Source organism: Punctularia strigosozonata (assembly GCF_000264995.1).
Source record: "Punctularia strigosozonata HHB-11173 SS5 unplaced genomic scaffold PUNSTscaffold_6, whole genome shotgun sequence".
Classification (NCBI taxonomy): Eukaryota; Fungi; Basidiomycota; class Agaricomycetes; order Corticiales; family Punctulariaceae; genus Punctularia; species Punctularia strigosozonata.
This window is the reverse complement of record NW_006767438.1, coordinates 1413320-1423328: the sequence shown is the minus strand read 5'-3', so window position 1 is coordinate 1423328 and position 10009 is coordinate 1413320. Positions and strand designations below refer to the sequence as shown.

At 57.1% G+C, this 10009-nt stretch overlaps 4 protein-coding genes across 4 annotated transcripts; 3 read left to right on the top strand and 1 right to left on the bottom strand.

Moving 5' to 3' along the window:
* The first annotated feature begins 2033 nt into the window (after positions 1-2033).
* Positions 2034-2824, top strand: PUNSTDRAFT_52525 (uncharacterized protein). The gene is made up of 2 exons (XM_007383799.1): positions 2034-2436; positions 2502-2824. Exon 2 carries the CDS (start codon positions 2567-2569, stop codon positions 2780-2782), a length of 216 nt encoding a protein of 71 aa, XP_007383861.1. The 5' UTR covers positions 2034-2436; positions 2502-2566; the 3' UTR covers positions 2783-2824.
* A 951-nt stretch (positions 2825-3775) lies between these two features.
* Positions 3776-6148, top strand: PUNSTDRAFT_120546 (uncharacterized protein; the record flags this gene model as incomplete). The annotated part of the gene is made up of 6 exons (XM_007383798.1): positions 3776-3894; positions 4354-4757; positions 4846-5017; positions 5069-5347; positions 5406-5921; positions 5986-6148. 6 exons carry the CDS (start codon positions 3776-3778, stop codon positions 6146-6148), a joined length of 1653 nt encoding a protein of 550 aa, XP_007383860.1.
* A 158-nt stretch (positions 6149-6306) lies between these two features.
* On the top strand, positions 6307-7974 carry PUNSTDRAFT_67815 (Arginase/deacetylase; the record flags this gene model as incomplete). Its single annotated transcript, XM_007383797.1, has 8 exons — positions 6307-6360; positions 6412-6687; positions 6745-6866; positions 6925-7349; positions 7419-7497; positions 7540-7616; positions 7667-7722; positions 7774-7974. 8 exons carry the CDS (start codon positions 6307-6309, stop codon positions 7972-7974), a joined length of 1290 nt encoding a protein of 429 aa, XP_007383859.1.
* Positions 7975-8044: 70 nt separating this feature from the next.
* PUNSTDRAFT_134327 (scavenger mRNA decapping enzyme) lies at positions 8045-9288 on the bottom strand (the record flags this gene model as incomplete). The annotated part of the gene is made up of 6 exons (XM_007383796.1): positions 8045-8164; positions 8225-8319; positions 8368-8663; positions 8715-8815; positions 8872-8967; positions 9034-9288. The coding sequence occupies 6 exons, from the start codon at positions 9286-9288 to the stop codon at positions 8045-8047; spliced, it is 963 nt and encodes a 320-aa protein (XP_007383858.1).
* Between the last annotated feature and the right edge of the window lie 721 nt (positions 9289-10009).

The following is a 10009-nucleotide window of genomic DNA, read 5'->3' as shown; positions in this document are numbered from 1 at the left end:
GAGTAACTCCCACCACAGTGGCGTCAGCTGGAACGTTCACAGCCATCATGTTTCGGAGAGCGCCTCTCACGAATCTAGCGTGTCCAATCCGACACGCACCCCATCCTCCCTGCGTTCACCATCCTCCTCTAAATCAACGAACCATCGACAGAAGCCCTAGGTGACAACTGCCAAGCCGCTGCTCCGAGGACTAGCGGCAGGCTCAACTCCCCTCCTGGCTGATGGAGTCATTCTAATACTCGTAGCGATCATAAATTCATCCTTATTTCTGTTTATTCATTCCTTGCCGACTTTGCAACTCCATAGCTACAGATACGTGACTCCCTCGTTTGCTTCATCAGAATTTGCGGTGCATCATGTACTAGCAGTCCTGGACAATTGATAAATCAAAATCAGTTTGGGTATTGTCCGATGTGTTCACTGCTCGCTGTTCCCTGACTTTTATCACCCGCCAGTGTCGCCCAAAGGTCTTAATCGTCTCATGCACAACTCTTCGAGTCCCTCGCTCAACGCGTCGATTCATGCGCAGCCAATGATAGCGAGTGGAAATCGAGATTAGTATAGCGGTCAACAACGCTTTACCACATTGTGCAGTCCAGCAGTTCGCATTGAGAGGGTCGCTCATTGCCACCGGGTTTGCCTTGTTCGTTTCATATAGCATTGCAATGCCACCGACTCTTATGGGCAAAGTTCCACACAGACAAATTCCGAACATGGCAATGGCCACAACATTGTGGTCTACGTCCACACATCCATGATGAATGACTATACATATGGACCCTGCGGAGGAAGACAATCAGTCAAACAGCCCCCGTTCCCCCGTTTTTCAATACGCACCTTTCACGCAGCTGCACAATATGGCATTCGACGCATATGCGGTGTCTGGTGCACTTGAATCAGAGGTACGCCGCTCTTCTGCAAATGAAGTTGCCGCCTCTGACACTCCTTGTCGCAGTACTTCAACATACTTCATTTTCCTGGCGTCAATCATGCACCACTTCCAGGGCTGCAGTCGGCTCCGGATTCCCTCCCCCAACCGCGAATGGTCATCGAACAGACCGTGCCCAAACAGGGACCCTACGACTTCACAGACGTGACACGGTGGATTGACTGCAGCCGTCCCGAAGAGACATGGTCTGCTATCGTGCCTCGTTTGAGCAAGCCACCCAGCTTCCGGGTCCGTCCGCCCAGCGACGCAGACTTGGCATGGTTGCCGCCGAAACCGGCGCTGGAGCAGCTCGCAGAGCGCTCGCTCGCGGTTCGACTTACGCCGTGGCCGGGGGAGACGATGAGGACCATCTTCGTGCAGAGTGTGTGGCAGGCTTTGGTAGCCGACCCGGTCGTGAGCGGGATCAGTCTCGGCCGCGTGGCAGAGGACCCGCGCGTTCCAGAGCTCTTCAACGCGGATACGATCCCGATAGCCGCATGCGCGGGAAACATCAAACTCGTAATTATGCTGGATAATGAGGTCAGTTGTGTTCGACGTGATCAAGGTCCACGCTGGTGCGGTCGCTGATCGATCGCGTCGGCTCGCAGTCCATGCCAAAGTGGACGAGGGTGTATGAGCCGGTGTTGCCGTACCGCTTCCGTGATCAGGGCTTCACGCTCCGCTGGCTCGTCAATGTCATCTCTGACCTTGTCCCCTGGGCGCTTTCGGTGAGAACTTCATGCATGCGTAGGAAAGTTAACACTCTCACCAGTTTCCTCCTTGGACAGGACGCGTGGAAGGAGCTCGAAGATCCCCGTATAATGCTGCTCACGCGAGAGCGCCTGCGGCTCGTTCAGCTCTGGACTGTTGACCCGGATGAATGTGTGTGGTACGTGCAACTCGACGTGGTGCATCGTGAGCACGAGCACCCGTGCTCGATGCCAGAATCGGCGTGCCCAGAGTGGTACGGCGTGCAACTCCCGCACGACCACGTTGTGACCTGCGACGACTTTCTGTGTGCGGAGGGCTGGCCGCTGGCGTCTCCTGCAGCCAAGGTCACGCTTGAGAAGACGTTATGGGACTTGGTAGTGGAAGGGTCGCACGGCGTGCCGCTCATGGTGACCGCCCCGGTCAGGTGCCTGCGCTGTGCGGAACGTATGGGAGCAAGATGACGTCGCTACGCGGGTGCGCGGTGTGTCCGTGATGTGCGCGCTCCTCGACGAGAGCCTCCCGGAGTTGCAGAACGCGGGCACAATCCCGTGGCTGCGCGTGCCAGGAGGCGACATCTCGATCACGTTTGAGATCAATTGCGAGGTGCGTTGGTGGGCCTGTGATCGCTGCGGGCGCGTATATCGATTTTTTTGTTGGCTCCTTCCCGTCTTGCAGGTCTCCCACACTGCACCGCTGCCTCCGTGGAAGGAGACATACCATACGTCCGTCGGACCCTGGGATCTACGCGAGCGCGTGACGCTGAGGTACCTCGTCATCGCCACTGCATTCTTCGTGGGCTGCGCGATCAAGGTTAGCGATCCCCCCATCCTATGAGGTTTTCCTCTCCGAGACGGGCGCTCACCTGCGTCGCAGGACATCCGGACAGAAAACGACGACCCGCGTCTGAGCCTGCTCGTGCTCAACAGAATGCGCATCGTGGGCTTTTGGACGACGGACCCGCACGGGCGAGAGTGGCACGCGGAGATCGACCTCATGCACCGTTCGCACCCGATGAACGAGGGCGCCGAGCTCGAATTCATGTGCAGCGACGGCCTATGCGCGAAGGGCTGGCCTTCGGAGACGCAGCGCACGCTTGACACGGAAGTGCGGGCGACCGTATCCGGAGATTATGGCTCGGAGTAGTGCACCTGTATTCGTTGATCGTAACGATGGGTACTGCGGGCAGGCTACCCTTCCTCTCCTTGATGATGTGAATTATTCGGAGTTCCTGACATGTAGTGCGCCCACTCACGATATAACGTCATGCTGTCATCCATGTCATCCATTTGTCTGGGCCTTGAGAGGCATGATCTGAGAGTAAGGGGCGAGTCAGTAGGTAACGCGAACGTGAAGGGTGTGCGCTTTAGTAGTCATGTAGTCGACGTGCTTCCCGGTCCGGATCAGAGGAGGGGATGATGATATATGCATCAGGGTCGCATGTACATGGTATGTATGCGCAGGTACTTGTGCTTCTATGCGGATGGAGAAGGAGCAGATGCGGGTTCTGGGGTGGCGGATATGTCGGGTAGGGCGTTGCGTCGTTCGACGGCAGAGTGCGAAGGTAATGGCACGGTGGGCTACAGTTGTCACTCAGAATGCGTATACCACGTGTCACAACGAAGAGACGCACCTTGTCCGGAGTCAAAAGCAGGTTACCCAACCGCGGCGGTGTCGCTCGGCTGATGAACTCCATCTTGGTTGGGAAACGGTCGGCGGCGAGGCGCAGGGCCTGCTTGGCGAGCTCGTAGCGGATGGGCACACCGCCGATCTCGAAGATGACCTTGCCGGTCGGGACGCGGGTGGCCCAGAACTCGAAGGAGCCCTTTCCCTTGCCCATACGGGTCTCGTTTCCCTTGATGCAGACGGGGATGTCGGGGTACGCGCGCAGGTAGACTTTGGCGCCCTTGACGATCTTGAGCTTGCGCCGGATGACGTCTTCGGTCGTCTGCAGCATTTTGGCGGAGAGGCGGACGCCGTGGCCTCTGTCAGGATCACGGCTGAGTGCTGGTTTGGCGCGAGCAAAGATGGAGGACGTACTTTATACGAAGGCCGTATTCACCGTAGGCGAGGGTGGTGCCTTTGGTCGAGCCGCCCACGGGGACGGGAATGACGCCCTTGTGGCGCTTCATGTAGTGCATGTTCTTCGGGCCCAGCTGGCCATGGTGCCGCACCTGGGTCTGCCCCGCTGCCCGCGTCGGCGCGAAGAGCGCTCTGCTGCAGCGCGACAAGAGTCCCGACATGGCGAGGCGGAGAAGGTAGAGGCCAAAGTGGATTTCAGTCGGAGCCCGAAATCCCAGAGACCGACGCCATTTCCAATAGGGGCCTGGATTTGCCGTTGTGGGCCGTGGCGGAGCCGGCGCGCGTGGGTAGATGTGGATGGGATGCTTGGCGCATTGCCCCCGACGCAGCAGGACCGCCGGCGCTAAAGCCGGCGCTGCAACCAACGTCGACCACGACCACGACCACGACCCGCCCACCCTGAGCTCTCTGCGCCCACGTCCTCGACGGATGACGCGCTCCCGGTCGAGCTCGCGGCCTTCCTCGGCCCGAACGGCGACATCGCAATGGGGCAGTGGCAACAGCCATGGCTTCTCCTTCGCGCTGTCCTCGCGCACGCTTCTCCGGAGCGCGCTCTGGGTCCTGCGCCTGCCTGGCTTCGTACCCGCGTTCATCTTCACCGCGATCTTTCGCGCGACGCTCAAGGCGTACGACAGATACTACTGGAACGACGTCTGGAAGCCGGGCTTTCCGCATGCATGGGGTTGGTGGATCGCGGCTGTATGCGCGCCGCCGATCTGGGCAGGCGTCATGCTAGGATGGATGGTCGCCAGCGTACTGGTGAAGAGGACGTTGCGCAGGAGACGGGGCAGGAGGGAAGAGCATTACGTGCTGATCGGGGACGGGCCGCCTGGCACCGATGAAGAGCAAGAGGTGCGGACAACAAAACCGTGGCAGAGGCAGGACGCAGGATGGTGGGCGAGGGTCGCCTTCTACGGCGTCTGGGTGTTGTTCGGACTATATGCGCTGTGGACGTACGAGCAGGCGGACGACATACGGTACAGGGCCGCGATCCGGCAAGCGCAGGCCAAACCAAAACCAAGTGGATACGGGCGCAATGGTAAGCATTCTCTACCTCTTGGTTGAGCGTGCCGTACCGAACCTACGCAGGCTTCATCTTTAATATGCCCAATCTGATGTCACGCTAGAAAAACTGTTTATCGCTGCCCTGTTCTACAACAACGCCGCTATCGTCCCCGCATGGTCCGACTCCCTCCTCGCCGCCATTCCTTACTTTGGCACCGAGAACGTTTTCGTGTCCATACTCGAATCCGAGTCAAGCGACAACACGCCGGAACTGCTTGAGCAGCTCGCATCGAGGCCCGTTCCCTCCATCACCTGTCCTTATCCTCGCCACTGACATATGTACAGGCTAGACGACATGGGCGTCCTCCATCGCATCCTTACTCACGATACGGTCGTCCGTCGCCCGGAAAACAACGAATGGAACGCGCGCATCGGTCATCTGGCCGCACTGCGCAACCGCGCGCTGGAGCCACTCACCTCCGGGTCAGCGAGCGTCGGCGGCGGCTGGGACCGCGTCGTGTTCTCCAACGACGTCTATGTCACGCCCGAGAGCTGGGTCGAGCTGCTCGAGAGCCGCGGTGGCGACTGGGACGTCGTCTGCGGGCTCGACTTCAACCACTTTGGGTGCGCTCATTTTCCTTTCGCTGTTTCTCGATCGATCTTGACGCGGTTCTCCGGACAGGCTGTACGACGCCTGGGTGATCCGCGACCGAGTCGGCGGCCTCGCAGCCGGAATATGGCCCTACTTCTTCGACAAGGCCTCGCGTGAGGCCGTAGAAAAGTCGGAGCCCGCCCCGGTGTTCGCATGCTGGAACGGAATCATCGCGATGCAGGCCGAGCCGTTCCTCCCGCCGCACCTTCGACGAAACAAGACGTTGTCCGCGACACCCTTGTCTTATCCGTTGGTGGACTCCCATCCGATGGCGAGCGACCCGGACATGGCGTTTGTCTACGAGGATGGTCAAGATACGACGGAGCAGGATCGATGGGCTGGGCGGGTTGGCCAGGGGAAAGGCGCCGCCGTAAGGAAGGGCCGGAGGCGGACGAGCCCGCAAGAGGCGCCGGCATTGCACTTCAGGGCGGGCGCCCCGGGAGAGTGTTACTCGAGCGAAAGCTTCCTGGTGCCGTACGACATGCGCCGGGTGTACGGGCTCGAGAAAGTGTACGCGAATCCGAGGGTGGTGCTGGGGTACACCTGGTAAGTCACTTTCACAAATCATCACTCGATCATTGGCATGAGCTGATGTGCTTTCGCTGTACAGGAAATACTATGTATACTTCAAGTACATTCTTCGGCACTGGGCCGTGCGGTGGTTCGTCGAGAAGGTGTACGACGGTGCGTGGATGCAGGACACGCGCATGATCGTGGGCAACGAGAACGAGGTGTGGAGGTGGGATGGAGGCGATTGCCAGCCATGGTGGTGATTTCAGCATCTGGGATTACTTGTCTTTATGGAACATAGGCTACAAGGTTCTCGTGTAATGTATCGTACGTTGATTCGTGTATCCGGTTGCGCGTCGACCAACGACGACGCGTCTGTGGCGCTGATTATTATTATCCTTTTTTGCCTCGGTACACGACCATGGCAGACGATGGACAACGCGTCGTCTACGTCGTATCAGAGGAACTCGCAAAGGTACCAATCTCCGACGACCCTCTGCATATTACGTCCGACGACCAAGCTTAGATCTCGTCACTCCTACCTTCCAATCGCAACCGATCGTTGCTCGTGCACTCGCTCGTCAAAGAATACGGACTGTTGGCTACCAGTTCCGCAGCAGAAGCGGGTGCCGGTGAGGCTTTACCGAAAGCGAAGATACTCAGACCTCAGCCTGCGAGCTACAAGGACCTCTCGGCGTACCACAGCGAGGACTACCTCCGCTATGTCCTCGATCCGAGACGTTCGTCCGGTACCCAAGAGCCGGGAAGAGCGCAGGTCACGGAAGACTTCGGACTTGAAGATGTACGCCTTCCCGTTCACAGGCTTGCCTGTCTATGTTCACCTCGTGAGCGTGTCCAGGATTGCCCGTTGTTCCCTGGGGTGCACAGATATGTATCGTTAATCGCCGGCGCGTCCCTTTCAGCCGCGCAGGCCCTACGGACCGGCCAGGCAGACGTCGCCATATGTTGGGATGGCGGTCGGTAGGACAATTCTCGCATGTGAAGCCCATCACCTGCTGACCGCAACCCCTCGACGAAGGCATCACGCACACAAGTCGCGCGCGTCGGGGTTCTGCTACGTCGCAGACGTCGTGCTCGCCATTCTCGCGCTCAAGCGCCCGCTTCGAGGTCCCCCTCCCCCTCTTCCTGGCGAAGTGGCCACAGCGCCGGCCAAGCCCATGGTCATGTACGTTGATCTGGACCTGCACTTCGCGGACGGTGTCTGCGAGGCATTCGCGTCCTCCCACGGCACGAGCGGCCACTCTCAGATCTTGACGCTCTCTATCCACCATGCCGCACCCGGTTTCTTCCCCGCCTCTCCGCTTGCCGACCTTCCCGTGCCGGACGAATCGGGTGCGGCGGACCCCTTCACGCTCGCGGTGCCTCTCAGACAGGGATTGTCGGGCGCGACACTCAAGGAGGTGTGGATGCGCGTGGTAGAACCCATCAAGGATGCATTCTTCGGTTTGCATACGACGCAGGACGGGGACATCGATGAGGAGGACGGGCCTGAGGGTCGGTTGTCGCAGCAAGTGCGATTCGTCGTGTTGCAGTGTGGTGTCGACGGGCTAGCCGGCGACCCGTGCGGCATTTGGAATATCGATTTAGAGAGGTCAGCAGTCGTACTTCGTGTCAGGAGTGCCTGCTGAAACAGTCGATCTCCTAGCATGGGCTGGTGTATCGGCCGTGCGGTGCATGAATGGGGCTGTAAGACGCTCTTACTCGGAGGAGGTGAGGACTTTCTGTTTAGGGATGCGTCTCTCGCTCAGTGCCAGTTCCAGGAGGATACAGCTCGCCGAACGCAGCACGAGCATGGGCATACTTTACCTCGATTGCCGTACGTCACTGAGATGTGTTCACTTTCACTGCACTCACACGCTTGATCTAGCTCGGACGCCCCTTGCCGCTCGACGCAGACATCCCGGATCACTCAACGTTCCCAGTCTACGCGCCGTCATTTGTGTTGGATGTGCCGGCCGGGAATATGCAGGATAGAAACTCACTTCGCGATCTGGCGAATGTGGAAGTCATGTTCACCCGTGTATGCGATATACTTCGGCGGAGGAATGGGAATGCAAACATGCGCTGACATGAAGGCGCAGAGCAAGGACCGTTAGACACTCGCTGGATAGGAAATGAGAGCCGGGTTTTATCGAACACTACTCCGAGTCTACTTGAGCCGCCTTCATCGCCACGAACAATCCGTGTTGGTCCCCCAAACCATACGTGAATGTCATCCGCTCCATAATGGAGGGGCCTTCTTCCGGGTCCAGTTCAAGCTGCAAGTCAAATCGATGTTAGACCTCTCAGCATACGATACGGTGTGGACAGTCGCGCACCAGAGCTATGACATCGTCTAGGAGATGTGCTTGTCCTACCGTGGATCCGATCGTTCCGACATAATTCGCGTTGACGATGTGAACGTGGAAGTGATCTGAAATCCTGTGAGCGTAGGATTCACCGACAGCGAACAGTAACCTACAATACGAGGGCTGATAGTGTATGAAGAACCTCAGTGCGCCCTTCCCCAAGCCCCATCGGCTTTTCACAATGCGATCCGCTTCACGCTTGACACTTCGTAACATGCCGATGTGTCGTTTCTGTAGACTGCGTAGACTGCGGATTTCGGGCGAATTGGCAATGGCGACAAGGTAAAGCGATGATATCGTCCGGAGATCCCACTTCATGTCAGGCAGTAGTACGAACCCGTGTGACGGATTGGTATCACGGTACAATATCTTGTCGGCCTCCGAAACGCCGTTGATAATGTCTCGGACCCTGCCGAACTTTTGAAACTGTGAGATGCAAGCATCAGGAAACGCCGCGCACCATTGGGTTCGGGAGGCCGAGAAACTGTCCATGTACGGGCGGACAATTCGCTGGTGCAAATCAGGCGTTTCGGTGACCATGACGATGTCTTGCTTGCTGTACTAGGTGCATGATCATGAGAGAGAGATACTGATATGGAAGCTCCCGGGCGACTGACCTTGCGAATGTGAGCGTCAGTCGCAGGACAAATGATGCTAATTTTTACATCGGGTTCACTTCGATCGTCACCGAGCCATCCAAATAACCACGTGTACTGCAGCAGCGTTCCACGGCGCACATTGTCAACGGCAAACGACTGTCCGACAAATTTGAGACTTACTATGTCGGTGTGTTCTTCAAGTCGTATGCGATGCAGCGACTTGGTCAGGCTGTCGATATCAGAGGGTGAAAGCGCAAAAGAAGTCCGCTCCAGCCGCAGGACAGCGGGACTGGAGCTATCCGCAAAATCCCCTTGCGGTAATGTGCCCAATACGGTCAGGCTCCGCGACACTGGATCGTCGTTGAGCACTCTCGTGAAGTGAAAAGCCTTCAGAGATTGCAGCTTTTCCGCTTCGTTAATCTCCGAATCGCTCATGATGAGTGCAGCTACCGACTCCCCCGAAGGGAAGGAGTTGGTTCTTTTATGACGGTCTTTACTTGTAAGGCAGGCTCCTAAACCACCGCTCGAGGCTGTAATAGGGGACAATGCTAAATATGGGAAAGCTTCTTGATGCTTCTTGCTTATGAAAGATTCACATACCTTCCTTTTTTTGACGCGGAAACCAGGTGCACAACGCGATAGAGCGGAGGACCCTGGAAATCTCCCTCAGAGGTCGGGGACATCGGAATATCCGACGAAAATGACAATGTCACTTTGTTATGTTAGTCACGTGACTGACAAAGTTCCGAACTTTGTCACTTTTGACAAACTTAGGAACGAAACAATGTTCCGAACACATTCACAATGTTTGATCACGGTCACGCTGGCGTGTCTCATATAGGCAAGCGTGGATAAGCCCTGATGAACTTCTGGATCTGAAGGCAAGAGCGATAATTCCCTAATATATGATCCTCAGTCAAGTATAAGGGAAAAGACTGAGTTACGCATGTAGTACCTAATATATGACTACAGAGGCATCATAAGTACGTTAGGACATAAGGGACATGAAGGGACATGGCAGACTCACTCCTCAGTCAAGTATAAGGGAAAAGACTGAGGAGATGCGGAGGGAGAGCTCCTGGTATATGTGAGGGAGCTCGAGGGAAGCATTTCCATAAAGGGAACAAAAGAATGTGCCTAAAGCGGTAATATCAAT

Bases quoted from the DNA above. Each gene is read 5' to 3' on its own strand.
- PUNSTDRAFT_52525 (XM_007383799.1), top strand. From the start codon at position 2,567: ATGCGCATCGTGGGCTTTTGGACGACGGACCCGCACGGGCGAGAGTGG.